At 45.5% G+C, this 18,380-nt stretch overlaps 1 protein-coding gene across 1 annotated transcript; it reads left to right on the top strand.

Moving 5' to 3' along the window:
* Nucleotides 1-10,304: 10,304 nt before the first annotated feature.
* LOC117133602 lies at nt 10,305-14,698 on the top strand. The gene is made up of 2 exons (XM_033290187.1): nt 10,305-14,092; nt 14,144-14,698. The coding sequence occupies exons 1-2, from the start codon at nt 13,547-13,549 to the stop codon at nt 14,426-14,428; spliced, it is 831 nt and encodes a 276-aa protein (XP_033146078.1). The 5' UTR covers nt 10,305-13,546; the 3' UTR covers nt 14,429-14,698.
* Nucleotides 14,699-18,380: the final 3,682 nt, after the last annotated feature.

Below are 18,380 nucleotides of genomic sequence, written 5' to 3'. Positions count from 1 at the left end.
CCGAAATGTTTTCGGAAAACTTGTTTTGGTAAAACCCTTACGCATGGAGATTTCTTTTTGTTCGGTAATGAGCTAAACTTACGGGGTTTAATAAGATTTATCGTTTCCCTTCGTGTTTACAGGGAGAAATCGAGAGCTTGCTTTAGTACTGTTCCTGTGGCGGAAGGTCGCGACTAAGTTTTCCATTTTGTTGAACAATACGGCGTTTGCGTAAGCGTTAACCATAGGAGCAGTCAGTGCTGCGAGTTTGTATTTCATATATCCAGACATCGTTTCGATGAAGCATTTTGTGGCCATGAGTAAGAGTAATCCGTAACCCCCCCCCCCCCCTCCTTCTAGTTGCAGACTATGGAAACCAAAATTCGCACTGTCGATTTCTGTTTAAATTGGGAAACTAGGAAAACCCTAATTTCCCAGAGGTCCCGGATTTCTGCGAGAGCCAACGACAAGTGACCAAATATATGCGGGAATCATGAAAAGATAACAAACGAGTTTAGAGAAAACAGTAGATCTTATTTCAAGTCCGCGTGAGAGCGTTGCGATCATTACAATAGATCATATTTCGAGTCCGCGTGGGAAACCGGAAGTTCTTCTGGACACTGAGATCGTATTTAGGACCCTAAGGTCGTTTTGGGACCCGGAGGTCGATTGCGAACCCGGAGGTTCCTCTAGACCCTAAGGTCGTATTTAGGACCCTGAGGTCGTTTATAGACCCGGAGGTCGGTTGGAACCCGAAGGTTCCTCTAGACACTGAGGTCGTATTTAGGACCTTGAGGTCGTTTAGGGACCCGGAGGTCGGTTGGAACCCGGAGGTTCTCTAGACCCTGCGGTCGTATTTAGGACCCTGAGGTCGTTTTGAACCAACAGGTTGCTTCTTGACTCGAAGGTCGTTTGGGAACCCGGAGGTTCCTCCAGACCCTGAGGTCGTTGTTGGGCCCGGGGGTTATAAAGAACCTAGAGGTTTACCTTTTCCAGGTCCTGAAGAAATTTGTTCAGGACCCGGAGACTGCATGGGGACACGAAAGTTCTTAATAACCCAGGGGTATTTGATTTGTATTTTAAGGGACCGTATTCTGCCACCCTAGGTGAGGCCACTACCGGTACCTGTTGGGATTTCGCATTCTACCGCTCGGAAGCTGGTCACTATCGAGTTCTCGTGCTGCATGCTGCTTTCTGCAGAAAGCCACTATCAGACTTAAGGGTGCTGGTTATGGATTCAGAAACCCAAGTGCCAGGCTTTTTCTGCTTTCCACATCTGGAGAAGCCGGAATTTATGTATTGCTCCCTGCACGTGGCAGTACTTATGCAATATGCAAACTCCCTAAATTAACCCGGAGGTGTCACAGTACTCTTGCTTATGTGGCCCCGATATGGATCTAGGCCTATACCGGGGTTATAGGTAGTTTTGACAAGCATACTCAGCTTGATCAGACCTATTCCTGCCTTAAGTCTCATACCCATTGTTATTGTCGCTCCTTGTACAAACTCTGAGTTTGAAAACAGTACATTGCGTTTGCGTAAGGATTGAAGCAGAGGTCGGAGCCGGAGCTTCGTAGTCGAAGTCGGAGTCGGAACTTCTTCATGCGGGTGTATGGAGACCAGGGTCCTGCCCGGAAACAAGAGTAGTATTTTCTAAAATTATTTACTCCCAATAGTTTGCCCCTTATGTTTCGATTTCATGGGTGAAGTCGGGAGATAACATGTGTAGTTTGGCCAACCAGAGTCGTTCCATCTCAGCATGCTTATAGTGGACAGGACGCTGCTTCCCTTTTTCTGATTTCTTCTTAGGCATCGACCGTGTTAGAACCTGGAGGAGAATTGTTTTTCCAGATGGTTGTGCCTCTCGAGCTTGTAAAGGGTGTAATGGACTTTCAGGAGGGTCTCTGTGCCGGTTTCCTTGCTGCGTTTAGCATACTTGATGCTCCTTTAGTGTTGATGTTGTAGTTGTAGCTTCTTGCCTCATCTCTGGATCGTACTTTGACTTTTGGCAGAGGGGACATTCAGAGTGTTTGTCTTGGTGTCTGGAGATAACCTAGTTGATTCTTGGTACTGGAGTAGATCTCCTGGACATGTTGTTTGCACGAGCAGTAGTTTCCATGCCAAATAAAGAAGGTGGAAACATTGGTTGAACTCTGCCATTGATTCTTCGCCACTCTCAACTATGTAGCCACCATCAATTTTGGGATGACCTTGCGTCGTGCTTTCATGGAACCCAGATGATCCTAGGCATGCTCTCCCAAAATCTGGAGGTTTAAAGATACATCTTTCTGAAACCTATAGGTTCGAGGATGTGATCGGAGGTTGTATGGACTTTCATCTAGGAACCCGGAGGCAGAATGGACTTTAGTCAAGCAACTCGTTGCTTGCGTGGACCTTAGTCCAGGAACCCTTAGGTTATAAGGATTTTCGTCCGGGAACCTGATGGTTGTGTGGACCTTCAAGGGGACCTTCCCGTATATCTTTTTGACTTGAAGTCGTCATCGTCGGGTAGACTCTCGTTGATTGCTAGGTTGGCCTTTTGGAGCAGTGTCTTCCTTTGCGTCGTCCAGCTATCCTATGGGAAGTCTTAAAGACGGAACAAGATGTGTTAGACTCGTGAACCTGCAGTATAAGGATGCTTCACATTCCACCTTCTGTAGATAGGTTACTCGTGAATTTTTTCGATGAGATAGCAGGTCTCTCTTAGGGACCCGGAGATTTAATGGCAGGATCCTGGGATCCTATGGAACCGTGGTACTGCTTCTGAATCCGAAGATGTTGTTGGGACCCGAAGGTTGTTTCTGGAGCCCGGAGGCTGCCCTAGACCCAGAGATCGCCTTTAGAACCCGGAGGTTGAGTGAGGACGCAGAGGTCGATGGGGAACCCGGAGGTTCCTCTAGACCCTGAGGTCATATTTAGGACCATGAGGTCATTTAGGGACCCTGTGGGAACCAAAATTCGCACTGTCGATTTCTGTTTAAATTGGGAAACTAAGAAAACCCTAATTTCCCTGAGGTCCCGGATCTCTGCGAGAGCCAACGACAAGTGACCAAATATATGCGGGAATCATGAAAAGATAACAAACAAGTTTAGAGAAAACAGTAAATCTTATTTCGAATCCGCGTGAGAGCGTTGCGATCATTACAATAGATCATAAAAGCTTTGGTCGCAAAGGCTGTCAGCGAGTTACTTAGTTCTAGCGGCCCAATAGCTCAAACCTAGTTGAGTCGCAGCTCGATAACAAAAGACGAACAAGATACAGAAAAGGTTTTTGATTGATTTCGGACTGAACCTTGTTAAAGGCTGCCTACGTACCCCTATCGAGGATCAAGCCGAACGTGGTTCAATTGATAGAGCTGGACAAGAGATCAAACTGCCTGGGCGAGTTCGTCTAGTAATTGAGTGCTAGACATAGAAACCGAACTTGTCGAGAATAAAGCCAAAAGTTTCTAAGTGCAGAGAATTCCGAGTCTAAAAAGTCCCCCCCCCTCATGCCTCTCGCCTAGGACTCCTTATATACTCGCTCCAAGGTCGGTTTATGCTTTTACACTTCTGTCCTTAAGCCGTCATAGCATAAAATGGAGATATTCCATTTTTTCTGATCTTCGCAATTATATTCAAAATTCCGTATTTATCCGCGGAAACTTGATCGATAAAGAACGGACTTTCCACGGTTTTTACCGCAAAGTTTGATCGATAATTTAGAATGGCGGAAAACATGAACTGAGTTCGATACGGTCTTCGGGAGATAGCATCAAAGGATAGACGAGAATGCATGGACTGGTGTCGTATCGACGTTTTGGAAGAGCTCGGTCGCTACGTAGCGAACGAGCTTTATCTCGAGATCGGTCGCTACGTAACGACCGAGCTGTCTGCATGCTTGGTCGCCGCGTATCGATCGAGCTTGGCTTGTCTATGGTCCGATTGCCATACTCGAGCTTGTCCACGGCCGATTTGGATACATGTCTGTTGCCTTCGGACAATCGTATTTAGTGGTTAGATTGAGATTCGAACAAGATTTTACCGCAAGGATCTTCCTAAAGATATCTTTACGAGGATTACTTTTCGTAAAAATATTCATGCTGATTTTTACGGACTTTCAGACATTGATTTCATCGTGACCGATTTTGACCCCAACAGTTAGCCCCCCAGCTTGTTAGAACCATGAGCTTCTAGCGTGAGGTTCTAGCGAGTGGCTTGGCAAGTTAGGCAAGTAAGGTGAGTTAGGCGGAATTAATGGTTGAAAAGGTCAGTGAAAAGTGGTCTTCTCGCTCTTCCAAAAGTAGAACGCGATAAGATTCTTACCCTTGTTGACGGCTGCGCCTTATGACGGCTGCCTACGTACCCTTGTTGAAGGGATCAAGCCTTTCGTTGTTCGTCTTGGAGTTAAGGTTCTTATGACTAGTTTTCCAGCGAGACCCTTACGGTCTAGTTTTTATGTAGCGGTTTATCAGGAGTGTTGCTGCCGATGGCATTTTGTATGGGTGTAGAAGGAAGACTGCGAGTTGTCATCTCGTAATCTAACTCTGTGTGAACTGCTATATCTGTAATCTTTTTCGAGAGTTTTCCGCAGTGTGTAAATTTGCGGGATTCTGAAGATTCTCGAATATTGGCAAAGAGACAAATTTTGGGATCTCGTATCAGGGTGTTTGATACTATGCCTAGAGTTGTTAGAGACCAGTTCGCTGGGTTTAGGGCAAGACCTAAGTTTACTCCTGGTTTTAGAGGGTGCGATGACTAATTCGACTTACGTATCCCATTTCATTTTCATCCTGATTCCATAGAGATTTAAAGTCCGCGATAGGTTCTCGGCTTATACGACTTGTATGGTTGGAACCGAGCATCTCTCCAAGGAAAATTTTTAAGCCTCCTGGAAGTGCTGACCAAAAATTTTGGGTTTCTTTTATAGTGCTATTATCCTTGTGTCGGATGTACGAGAGTCATCTCTACGAGATGGCTAAGTCTGTTTAGGACGTTAAGAGCTTGTTGTGATCAGCAACAAACTTAACGGTAAAAACTACCATTTTGAGTTTTCGCGAAGGATATGTTTTGAGAAGATGTTAGTGCGTATGAGTGTCTGGTCTTCCAAGAAGGTGTTTTTATCAAGGAAGGAAATTTCGTCGAATAATGAATCTTCAGGCGTCTGCGACGTCTCGCGATGCTGAAGATTTGTTATTCTTTCATATGCCGCGTTCGTGCTTGAAATGTTCGCGGGCTTGAAGATGTTTCGCGATGTTGCAAAGGTTTAGTCTTTAGCCCTGCGTTTGAGAAACATTCTGGTTTGACTACGGATGTTCGTAGCCAAAATTTTTGTTCATGTTTGGATGCTAATAATTTGATTTGTGATCAAGAAATTAGGATTGAGGTGTCGCGTAAATTTGTCCATGGGAAGAAGTGTATTCCATCATAATGTATTTTGAAGTGTTGGCCTTCCGAGATCTATTTCGTGCATTTTTTTAGGATGTTTCGTATAGCTCTAGAAGCTTTGTTACGAATTTTTTCCTTACATGCCGCATATTATGGGTAAAACGTTGCGGGCTTAAAGTGAATTGTGGAGCGTATTAAACTTGGTTAATTTTCGAAAAGTTTAGATTTTCCGTTAACCGTTTGGTTGTTAGGACTTAGTTTCGTTATGAATAATTTATCATATGATATCCGACTGTGGGCTATGCGATAATTTATCATATCATATAACCGGTTTTACGAAGGTCGTAAATCAGTGATATGTATACATATGTCAAAGTAGCGTTGTTTCTGTGTTGTTTATGTGGGTGTTACGAGAAACGTTCCTGCTGTGATTTTGATCTTAGGTGAAAGTTGCTTGGAGTTACTCATGGAGTGTTACCAAAATTTATTTCAATACGATCTAGTCGCAGAACGTTTTTCATAGGTTTTTTTGAGAGGATTCTCATGACACATTCGTTTCTTGAACGAATTGGTCAACCAGAGGTGGATCTAGCTAACCATCAGGAGGAAAGTGCTCCTTTTAATGTGCACGATGCTACATCTATTCTCGAGTTTTCTTCGTCGCAAATGTTTTCGATGCTTTTCTGTGACTTGCTTTTTTTCAGGAATGATCGATAATTCGGGACGATTTATAGACGACGCTTGGACTGTGATCTGGTTGTTTCCACGTTGAAAACTTGGAATATGTCGGTTCCGAGAAAATTGCCAGAAACGAATCGGTTTTAAGACGACGTTCATGTCTCTAATTTTTTTCTCTCTTTAGGAAGCGAGCTTGATATGCGTGGCGATCGTTTCTCAAATTTCAGAGAGTTTAGATCGGTTTGCAAGATCTGGATGAACAATTATGGAACAATATATCAAGACATGAAAAATCGCTTAAGACTTAGTTCGCTAGATTATCCGCCTAGGTTTTACGTTCCCTAAAGTTCTTTGGCAGCCTCAAAGTAACCTACGAAAATTCCAAGTCTGATTTCAAAAAATTCAAGTCGGAAATACCTTAGTTCTCTCGAAGATGCAGTTTTGCCTCTTCTCTGTTTTGCTTGCTCATTTCCCTTTCCTCTTCTCGTGTATGTTCGCCATTTCCGATATTGGTGTTTATCCTTTGAAACTTGACAATTCTCTTCTGACCTTGACTGTTATCTTCTCCTTAAATACGACGTCTTTTTATAAAAAGGATCAACGTAATCGTATAGTTGAGGCGGCTAAGGTGTTAAGTTAACCGTTGCCGTTTTAACGATTAATCTGAATCCATGCGAGAAAACAAGTCTTTGCGGCTTTTATTTTGTCGTAAAGTTTCAATGGTAACTCCGACCGAAACAAACGAAGTTTCGATCGATATTTGAAGGAGAACACAAAGCTGGAGGTAAGGGCGAGTAGGAGAAAGCGAAGGAGTTTAGACGAGTTTTACTTGTTTTTGTCGTAAAATTTCGACGGAAACTCCGATTGAGACGAAACGAAAAGCGTTTCGATCGGGATTTAAAAAAGAACACAAAGGAGGAGCTTTTTGAGGCCTCACAGGTCTCAATGTAGCGATCTGGGGGTCTGACAGGTCGCTACGTAGCGAGTGGAAGCAAGTTAACGAAAACTCCGATTGAGACGAAACGAAAAGCGTTTCGATGAGAATTAAAAAGAGAACCCAAAGGAGGATCTTTCTGAGGTCTTACAGGTCGCTACGTAGCGAGTGAAGGTCTAACAGGTCGCTACGTAGCAAGTGGAAGCGAGCCAAGAAGAGTCCTCCAAACTGTGGAAACCAATATTCGCACTGTCGATTTCCGTTAAAATTGGGAAACTAGGAAAACCCAAATTTCCCAGAGGTCCCAAATCTCTGTGAGAGCCAACGACAAGTGACCAAATATATGCGGAAAATATGAAAAGATAACCAACTAGTTTAGAGAAAACAGTAGATCTTATTTCGAGTCCACGTGAGAGCGTTGCGATCATTACAATAGATCATATTTCGAGTCCGCGGAAGTTCATATTTAGGACCCTGAGGTCATTTTGGGACCCGGAGGTCGAATGGGAAACCGGAGGTTCCTCTAGACCCTGAGGTCGTATTTAGGAACATGAGGTCGTTTAGAGACTCGGAGGTCGGTTGGGAACCCGAAGGTTCCTCTAGACACTGAGGTCGTATTTAGGACCCTGAGGTCGTTTAGGGACCCGGCGGTCGGTTGGGAACACGGAGGTTCTCTAGACCCTAAGGTCGTATTTAGGACCGTGAGGTCGTTTTGAAACCGGAGCTTGGTTCTTGACTCGAAGGTCGTTTGGGAACCCGGAGGTTCCTTCAGATCCTAAGGTCGTTGTTGGGCCCGGGGGATATAAAGAACCTGGAGGTTTACCTTTTCCAGGTCCTGAAGAAATTTGTTCAGGACCCGGAGACTGCATGGGGACCCGAAAGTTCTTAATAACCCAGGGGTATTTGATTTGTATTTTAAGGGACCGTATTCTGCCACCCTAGGTGAGGCCACTACCGGTACCTGATGGGATTTCGCATTCTACCGCTCTGAAGCTGGTCCCTATCGAGTTCTCGTGCTGCATGCTGCTTTCTGCAGAAAACCACTATCAGACTTAAGGGTGCTGGTTATGGATTCGGAAACCCAAGTGCCAGGCTTTTTCTGCTTTCCACGTCTGGAGAAGCCGGAATTTATGTATTGCTCCCTGCACGTGGCAGTACTTATGCAATATGCAAACCCCCTGAATTAACCCGGAGGTGTCATAGTACTCTTTCTTATGTGGCCCCGATATGGATCTAGGCCTATACTGGGGTTATAGGTAGTTTTGACAAGCATACTCAGCTTGATCAGACCTATTCATGCCTTAAGTCTCATACCCATTGTTATTGTCGCTCCTTGTACAAACTCTGAGTTTGAATACATTACATTGCGTTTGCGTAAGAGTTTGGAAAGTTTTTACCTTTCATTTTTACCTGGTGTTAAGGATTGAAGCATAGGTCGGATCGAGCCGGAGCTTCATAGTCAAAGTCGGAGTCGGAACTTCTTCATGCGGGTGTATGGAGACCAGGGTCCTGCCCGGAAACAAGAGTAGTATTTTCCAAAATTATTTACCCCCAATAGTTTGCCCCTTATGTTTCGATTTCATGGGTGAAGTCGGGAGATAACATGTGTAGTTTGGCCAACCAGAGTCGTTCCATCTCTGCATGCTTATAGTGGACAGGACGCTGCTTCCCTTTTTCTGATTTCTTCTTAGGCCTGGACCGTGTTAGAACCTGGAGGAGAATTGTTTTTCCAGATGGTAGACCGGGGTCTTGATGAGTACTTCCAGGTTCTGGACCTGTTCGAAGGTGATCTTGTAGGATTCGGGACCTTGATCTTGTATTTCAGTGGACGCTAAGATTTGTTTTCCGGTCTTGTAACTCACGTAGGTTTCTCCCAGTGATGTAGGGTTTGACGAAAATGGACTTGCTGATGCTTCAGTAAGCTTTGACATTCGTCAGCTGGATACAGGGTCCTTAGACCTGTAACAGGACCTTGGAGGAATGGAGATCTTTGTTGAGGCGTGGAGGCTCCTTGGAACTAGAATTCGTCCAAGTTGTAAACCCGGGCGGAAAATGTTGTGTCCCGCTTGAGAACCTTGCATCCTTCTTATATGAGGCGGAGTTGTGAGTCTGGAAGTATGGATGTCGTCTAGGGCTTGCTTGGTGATGGCTGCCCCCTTTGGGTCCGAAGGTTGTTGAGACTTGTTGTGTAGTGAAGATTGTTGGGATCAAAAACGGTCACGACGAAATTAACACCCAAAAATCCTCATAAATCATATTTCCGAGAAGATAGTAAAAGAAAAAAATATGATTTTCGTAAAAAATAACCAATACGAAGTTTTTACGAAGAAGTATCCTTGAAATCTCCGAATGGACAACACCAAACTCGGTCATTGCGTAACTACCGCACATACACGCTGTCTGGTCGCTACGTAGCAACCGAGTGCTCGTCCCGCTCGGTCTCTACATAGCGACCGAACTCGAGCCAAAGCTCGGTCGCTACGTAGTGACCGAGCGCTCGTCCTGCTCGGTCGCTACGTAGTGACCGAGTTCGAGCCAAAGTTCGGTTGCTACGTAGCGACCGAGTTCGAGTCAAAGCTTGGTTGCTACATAGAGACCAAGCTCGAGCCAAAGCTTGGTCGCTACGTAGCGACCAAGCGCTCGTCCCGCTCGGTCGCTATGTAGCGACTGGGCTCGAGCCAAAGTTTGGTCGTTGCGTAGAGACCGAGCTCTTCCGAAATGTCGATACGATACTAATCCATGCAATCTCGTCTAACCTTCAAATGCTATCTCCCGAAGACCGTAGCAAGCTCAACCTATGTTTTCCGCTATTCTAAATCATCGATAAAACTTTGTGGATTAAAAACCGCGGAAAGTTCGTTCTTTATCAAAAGAAATCGTAATAAACGTGTCGAGTCGGAAGACGGCCCATAGGGACCTAAGACGCGACTCGAGGCCCAACTTGCGACTTCTTAACCAAAAGCCCGTAAACCACCGCCCGGTTTACGCGTGGTCCACAAGGAAGGATAAATGTCAAGTTTCTGCGGATAAATACAGAAGTTTTGAAGATAATTGTGAAGATCGGAAAAAATGGAATATCTCCATTTCTATGCTATGACGGCTTAAGGGCAGAAGAGTAAAAGCGTAAACCGACCTTGGAGCTAGTATATAAGGAGTCCTAGGCGAGGAGCGTGGAAGAGGACTTTTTCAGAGCAAACTTAGCACTTAGATCAATTTAGGCATTTTTCCGTTTTTGTTATTTCGAGCTGTGACTCAATTAGGTTTAGCCATCTTAGGGTTGTTAGAACTAGGAATCTCGCCGATAGCTCTCGAGCCCAGGCTTATACCTTGTTGTAAGCGCTCATACGCAAATTCGGAATAAGATCTTCTTTGCTCTCTTTTTCGATTTCTTATTCTTATCGTTGTTATTTTCGTGTTCTGATTGCTTGACGTGTGCTAATTAGCAGATATTCGGGTCCTCTGGGAAATTAGGGTTTTCCTAGTTTCCTTATTTAAACGGAAATCGACAGTGTGAATTTCGGTTCCCACAAAGATCCAGAACCAGCAGGAGTCAATAATTGTAGACATCTGCTTTGGGTTGGGACCCGGAACCGGCAGATCCGAAGACTGCAGGTATCTGATCTGAGGATATGACCCAAAACCAGTAGGAACCAGGGACCGCAGAAAGTCTGATATGAGGATAGGACCTGGAATCAGTAGGGACCAGGGACTGCAGGAAGTCTGATCTGAGGATAGGACCCGGAACCAGCAGGAACCAGGGACTGCAGAAAGTCTGATATGAGGATAGGACCCAGAACCAGTAGGAACCAGTTGGTAATTCCTATGTTGGGTCTTGTTACATCTGTTTAGTGTTGTGTATCCTCCCTTGAAGAGGAGTTTCCAGCTTTGTGATGTTTAGATCTGGTGAGAATACGTCGTTTCATGCCCTTAGATGGTTGGGGTTGAAATATTCTGAAGGAATGGATGTAATGTCTCTTCCGCCTATCACCATCATCACGTAGCATATGACTGCCCCTCCTTCTAGCGCCAAACTGTTAGGAGATTTTTGTGTACAAGTGATTCGTGCTCAGCACTACGGAATGATAGGAAGAAGGAGACTGGTCGTTGTGATACTTTCTCCTGCTTCGGTCGTGGATAAGCCAGGATATCCTGCTCTGAGGGTAGTGCTATACGGGTATGGGCTAGTATATGTCGTCAGTGCCTTAGTAGCAGTAAGAAAGGTCGGCTGTTAGGCAGGAACCACCTGTCTGTAGTGAAGATCACAGGGTATTCTGGGTCTGCAATTGACGGTCCCGACTCCAGGGTCGGTCCTTGGATGCCTCCTGATTTCTAGTTGATGGTTCCGACCACCAGGGACGGTCCCTGAGCGTCTAGGGGTGGAACCATGGAAGGTGTTTGGGTTTATAGCTGCATCCTTCAACGGGGATTGCCTACGTACCCTTCAGTGAGGGATCAAGTCGTTCGTAGTTCATGTATGTGGAGGCACAGAGCCTAGATGGGCGCGTAGCCAGATGGAGGCACATAGCCTTAATGGAGGCACGTAGCCTAAGGAGAACGTAGCTCTTTAGGTTTTTGGAGTCATCCGTACTAGGGGGCAAATAGCCCGAACAGATAGTAAACCTGTCGATATGCTGCAGTGAACATGGAGCGTCGATGTGCTTCAGTGAGCATGGATGGACCTTGCTGATGAGCTGGAGATCGTGGCCTCAGCCAGTCAGTAGAGTTGTAGACGTGTTGCAGGGAGCATATATCTTTCCCTGGTCGATAGTAACCGCCAGGATCAGCCTCTACTAGGCTTGTCCGAGAAGAAGTTCTTCTATGTGTAGAATCTTGCCTTGGCGGCTGTAGAATTGGTGAGCTCTGGTTATGGACGTCTCCCTCTCTCCTTTAGGTTTAGAAACCTATATTTATAGAAGAGGTCATGCCTCCTCTTTTTGGGTTTGGAAATATTCCATATATCCTTACATAATAGAATATTTCTATTCTTTTTCAAGGGCGGCTTATATATTGGAATACTTCCTCTTTCTCTTGGATTTAGGAAGATCCCTTCTTCTCTAAGCTGATTACTTGATAAATATCCATTTATCTTAAGGCAGGAGAAATCACTTGGTCAGGAAGACGGAGGAATGTCCCAGACCTGGGGGCAGGGACCCGAGACCGGAGGCAGAAACCCGGACCCTGGGGGCAGGGACCTGGAATACGGAAGCTGGAGTAATATCTTCATGGAATATTTTTCCCCAACAGTTTGCCCCTTATTTTCTGGCTTCATGTTTCAAGACAAGAAATAATCCAACTTTCATCATTGGACTATAAGTTACACTGTAGTATCAAGCTGCCTTGTTGATCGTTCTCAGATGTACTTGCGCTCGGTGTGAAAGGATTTGCAGCCTGGTTGGAGATGTAAAACCTTTGATTCGGATGACCTGGAAATGGAGAATCAGGAAGAACCACAATGTAGGACCTAGTAAACGCTCTAAGGGTGGACATCACCGTCGTGCTAGATCAGGTCGGGCCTGTAGGACTTTCTTCTTCTCCTTTATAAGGATGAGACATTGCCCCTACGGTGGGGATTTGCCGGAGTTGGCAGAAAGTTTGATGAAGAAGCCAGGAACGCCTGCATAAAGGGTGATGCTACTGCTCATACCCAGGTGCTTGTGCTTCTCCTGTGGCTGTACTCCGCTTTAGTTCAGGCCTGATTTTAGTTTGCGTTTCTTGAGGCTCTCTGGCTCCACGAACCTTGTGGAGGAGTGTATGGGTCAGGACCCAGGAATTTTAAGAGGGAGAATCTTGGCGAGACTAAGGATCAGGAGAACGAAGAGGTTGAATAAGACCCGGAGGCCGAAACTAAGGATCCTCATGCTTGATTCCACTGGCATGGCTTGTGCCTCTCGAGCTTGTAAAGGCTGGAATGGACATTTAGGAGGGTCTCCGTGCCGGTTTCCTTGCAGCGTTTAGCATACTTGATACTCCTTTGCTGCTGATGTTTGTAGCTGTAGCTTCTTGCCTCGTCTCTGGATCGTACCTTGACTTTTGGCAGAGGGGATATTCAGCATGTTCTTCTTGATGCCTGGAGTGCGGGGGAAAAATATCCCGGTATTATTTCCCCCAGCCTCTGGGCAGGACTCAGATCGCCGGGTCCCAAGTAAACGGGTTCCTCGGGTCCCCCCAGAGAGAACCCTGGGCTCGGTCCCTGGTCCCTGCTCCCTTCCAAGAAATGGAAAACTTCCGACAAGGAGAACCTTCCATATTTCCGAATATGAAAGAGTTTAACCTAATGAAACCGACTTCTGGACGACTATATAAGAGCTACAACAGCCCTCAAGCATGTGGAGACCTTTTGGACTTGGAGATTATACTTAGGTGGCTAGGGTTAGGGTTCATGCGAATATACTTATAATCCTTGCTTGTTCTATGTAATAAAGATCTCCCAAGTCTATATTTTCCTCAATCTCTCTAAATCCCCACGAAACACTCTTAAATCTACCCAACAAATCAACTTATCCATCGTTCTGTGGTAATCTGAAAGAGCCTACACAAAAATCCCCTAACAGTTTGGCGCTAGAAGGAGGGGAGTAATCTAACTACGTGATGATGGCGATGGATGAGTCCTCCCTACCACACTCGCAAGAGGAAACGACTTACGTCATATCCGGAGGATTAGAGACATGCAGTGCAAGTCACTCAGCCACCCCGGAAAACACCCGGAGGACTGGGAGCAGTTCGGCGAAAATCAAGCAGGAATCCTCTCAGACAACCGAGATAAGTTTCACAGCCGAAGAACGAGAGAGAGTCCTGTTACCTCATCACGATGCTCTCACCGTCACACTTCTGGTAGCAAACTGCATGGTCAAAAGGATACTGGTAGATAGCGGTAGCTCCAGTAACATCATCTTCCAAGCGGCGTACCAAAGTCTGGGGTTAGAAGAAGGAACCTTAATACGCAAAGCGACCCCCCTGATAGGATTCAGCAGAGAAGTCAAACAAGCAACCAGAGAAATCTTCCTCCCCATCTATGCTGAAGGAGTCAGCCTCCTTACTAGGCTTCACGTCGTCGACTGCCACTCCTCTTATAATATGATCTTAGGCCGGGCATGGATTCATGGAATGAGAGTAGTTCCCTCGACTCTCCATCAGGTGATAAAGTTCCCCACCTCTCAAGGCATTAGAACAATCAGAGGAGATCAGGAAACCACCCGCCATTGCTATCAGATCGCTCTAAAAGAGCGAACCAAAACAACATTGCCCCCGCAAGTCAAATCCCAAGCTCCGCATACAGAAGAACCAGAAGTTGAGGATATGGACGACGTACCCCTAGTAGAAGGTGACTTAACTCGCAACCTCAAGATCGGGTCCAAGCTCTCCGAAGGATTAAGAAGAAGACTGGAAGACTTCCTCCGGTCCAATTCCGACTGTTTCGCATGGTCACACTTAGACATGTGTTGGGGTCAAAAATGGTTGCGAAGAAGTTAACAATCAAAACGTCCGAGGAATAAAATAAGAATTTCTCCGATGAATACTTTTCGAAATAGATTATTTCTTACGAAAAAGCTTTACGGAGGAAAGAACGAGACGTCCGACGAAAGCTCAAAACAGGTCGTTATGCAGCGACTAAACGCGCCATGCTCGGTCGCTACGTAGCGACCGAGCGTCCGTCCCAGTCGGTCGCTACGTAGCGACCGAGCTCGAGCCAAAGCTCGGTCGCTACATAGCGACCGAGCGTTCATCCCACTCGGTCCCTACGTAGCGACCGAGCGTTCGTCCCGCTCGGTCACTACGTAGCGACCGAGCGTTCATCCCGTTTGGTCGCTACGTAACGACCGGGCTCGAGCCAAAGTTTGGTTGCTGCGTAGCAACCGAGATCTTCCGAAATGTCGAGACGACACCAGTCCATGCATTCTCTTCAAACCTTCAATGCTATCTCCCGAAGACCGTAGCGAGCCCAGTCTATGTTTTCCGCTATTCTAAATCATCGATCAAACTTTGCGGATTAGTACCGCGGAAAGTTCGTTCTTTATCAAAAGAAATCATTTTAAACGCTTCGAGTCGGAAGACGGCCCAAAGGGACCTAAAACACGACTCGAGGCCCATCCAACGATTTCTTAACGAAAAGCCCGTAAACCACAACACGGTTTACGCTTGATCCACAAGGAAAGATAAATGTCAAGTTTCCGCGGATAAATACAGAAGTTTTTGAAGATAATTGTGAAGATCGGAAAAAATGGAATATCTCCATTTTTATGCTATGACGGCTTAAGGGCAGAAGAGTAAAAGCGTAAACCGACCTTGGAGCTAGTATATAAGGAGTCCTAGGCGAGGAGCGTGGGAGAGACTTCTTTCAGAGCAAATTTAGCACTTAGAGCATTTAGGCAATTTTTCGTTTTTATTATTTCGAGCTGCGACTTAATTAGGTTTAGCCGTCTTAGGTTTGCTAGAACTAGGAATCTCGCCTACAGCTCTCGAGCCCAGGCTTATACCTTGTTGTAAACGCTCATACGCAAATACGGAATAAGATCTTCTTTTCTCTCTTTTCGATTTCATATATCTTATCGTTGTTATTCTCGTGTTCTGATTGCTTGACGGGTGGTAATTAGCAGATATCCAGGTCCTCTGGGAAATTAGGGTTTTCTTAGTTTTTTTATTTAAACAGAAATCGACAGTGCGAATTTCGGTTCCCACAGTTTGGCGCTAGAAGGAGGGGGATAATGATCAATCTAACCCGCAAAAGCCACTCAACGATCAGGAACGATACGGAAGATTCGACGTGCACGAACATCATCTCATTCAAGGGGGGGAGCAACGGTCGATCGAGCCAAACCTCGAAATGATCTCCTTGTTATCGAATTAACAATTCGGGATATCGACGTCGCTAGGGTGCTAATCGATATCGGAAGTTCGGCCCATATCATCTTCAAAGATACTCTCGAAAAAATGGGGATCAATCAATCTGAAGTCGCGAAATACCCTAGCCCACTGCTGGGACTTTCGGGGGAAACGACCATGGCCTACAGGTCAATTAATCTCGCTGTCAAAGCCGGAACCGTGACGAAATGTTGCAGGCTGAGATTCAGACTACTCAAATGGACGGACTGAGGTTCAAGAATCCGGACTGGACAGGACGGATGGATGGACAGACGGACGGCTAGGGCGCAGCTGGACGGACGCGATGGAGAGAGAGATGGCCGATCTGGTTCCTGAAACAAAAGAGTGTTATTTTTATGAGTTTTTATGAATCAAAATGATGAACAGAAAGAAAACTAACTGATAAATGAAGAACAGAAATAGATATGACTTTTTATGGGTTTTTATATCAAATGGCCGATCTATAACTATATGTTGCAGAAATGAAATAAAAACAAGAGAGAGATAGAGATGGCTGGTATATTCAAGTTGCTGGACTGAAGTCTCTCTCAACAAGAACAGTGGATGGAGATGGCGTGAAGGTGAGATCAGACTTGCTGGACTGACGTCTCTCTCAAGGCCGGATCGGTGGATGGAATGGAGTGAAGAATCGCCACAAGTTTGATGATGAAAATTTGATAAGATTCAAGGTTCTTCTAGGTTGGCTTCTCACGCAAACTAGAGAGAAAAGAAGGGGTTTTGCTAGGGTAAACTATCTCATATATTTCATAAGCTAAAAAAAATACAAGGCTGCTTATAGTGGGGATTAAATACCCTGCAGCTATGCCCTTCTAGGGGACTTGAAGCAAAACAACATGGACTCTCTTAGACAAGCTAAAAATCGAACAAGGCCTAAACAAGGTGGGCCGACTCTACTAGGACAAGCTAAAGCAAAGGCTAAACAGAGGCCTTGAATTATTGCCTTCAAAAGAAATAAAAGACTTAAACAATTTGCCCATGAGTTCTTGAATTGAAATTAAAAGAAGAACCAACACAAACCAGAAACAATAAACCAGTTAGAAATCATAATTGAAATCTTACCTGCTTAACTTAAATGAATTGGACGGATTACTCAGAACCGGTTGAGTTTGGGGAATCATCTGAACCGAGATCACATGTAGAGATGGTTAGGCCGGTTCAGTTCTGGCCGAGTGATCTGAATTGGAGTGGATCGGCTTGATCTTGAACCTCCATTGAACCGGCTGGATCTTGAATCTTCAAATGGACCATTTCTTCAATCAGCAACTCTTCATCTTGATCAAGGATTTGTTGAACAGCTTTGGAAAATCCAAGTCTTATGGCCTTGGCTCCACTCCGGGTAGTCCGACCACTAGTAACCACGGGAACATCTACTTGGATGGCCGCATCATTCCCTCCCCCTTGAAAAGGTTCTGGCCTCAGAACACCATCATCTGCAAGGAAAGGGGACAAGTCATATACATTGAACACAGGGGAAATCTTAAACTCAGCTGGAAGCTCAAGCTTGTAAGCGTTGTCATTGATCTTCTCAAGGACCTGGAACGGTCCAGTGCCTCGTGGTGACAGTTTGGACTTCCTTTCTTCTGGAAAACGCTCTGGCCTCATGTGTAGCCACACTAAGTCGCCTGGTTCAAACAACACCTCCTTCTCTTCTAGTCGAGGCGGGCTTTGACCTTGGCCGCCTTTGCCTCTAACTTCTCTCGGACCCTCCGGTGCATGTTCTTAACGAACTCGGCCTTAGTTGCACCTTCTCGGCTGCGGAACATAGACTTTGGCAGTTTGGACATGTCTAAAGGCGTCTCAGTCTGAAAACCATAAACAACATCAAAAGGAGATAGTTCAGTAGCAGAGTGTCTAGCATGGTTATAAGCAAACTCAATAAACGGTAAACAAGATAACCAGTTCCTCAAGTTCTTACCGACCGTAGCTCTCAACAATTAAGAGAGTGTACGGTTTACTACCTCAGTTTGGCCGTCAGTCTGTGGATGGCAAGTGGTTGAGAACAATAGCTTGGTTCCGATCTCACCCCATAGTGTCTTCCAGAAATGACTTAGAAACTTAGAGTCTCGGTCAGACACAATGGTTCGAGGAATACCATGGAGACGTACCACCTCTCTAAAGAACAGGTCGGCCGTCTGGGTAGCATCATTTGTTTTGTCACAAGCTATGAAGTGAGCCATCTTGGAAAACCTGTCCACCACTACAAAAATGGAATCCTTGTGGTTTATCTTGGGCAATCCCAGCACAAAGTCCATAGAAACATCTACCCAAGGGTGGTTAGGAATAGGTAATGGCATGTGTAAACCATAAGGATGTGACCTGGATTTTGTCTTGAGACAGACAGTGCAATTGGCGCATAGGTTCTCCACATCTCGTTTCATGTTCGGCCAAAGGAAATGGTCGGTCAGGACACTTAAGGTCTTGTCTCGGCCGAAATGTCCCATGAGACCGCCACCATGAGCCTCCCGAACCAGCAATTCCCTCATTGAGTCTTTGGGAATGCATAACTTCTTTTCTTTGAACAAGAACCCTTCATGCTGGCAAT

This window comes from Brassica rapa, chromosome A04 (assembly GCF_000309985.2).
Source record: "Brassica rapa cultivar Chiifu-401-42 chromosome A04, CAAS_Brap_v3.01, whole genome shotgun sequence".
NCBI lineage: Eukaryota > Viridiplantae > Streptophyta > Magnoliopsida > Brassicales > Brassicaceae > Brassica > Brassica rapa.
The sequence above is the reverse complement of the archived record's forward strand: the minus strand, read 5'-3'. Positions and strand labels throughout refer to the sequence as shown.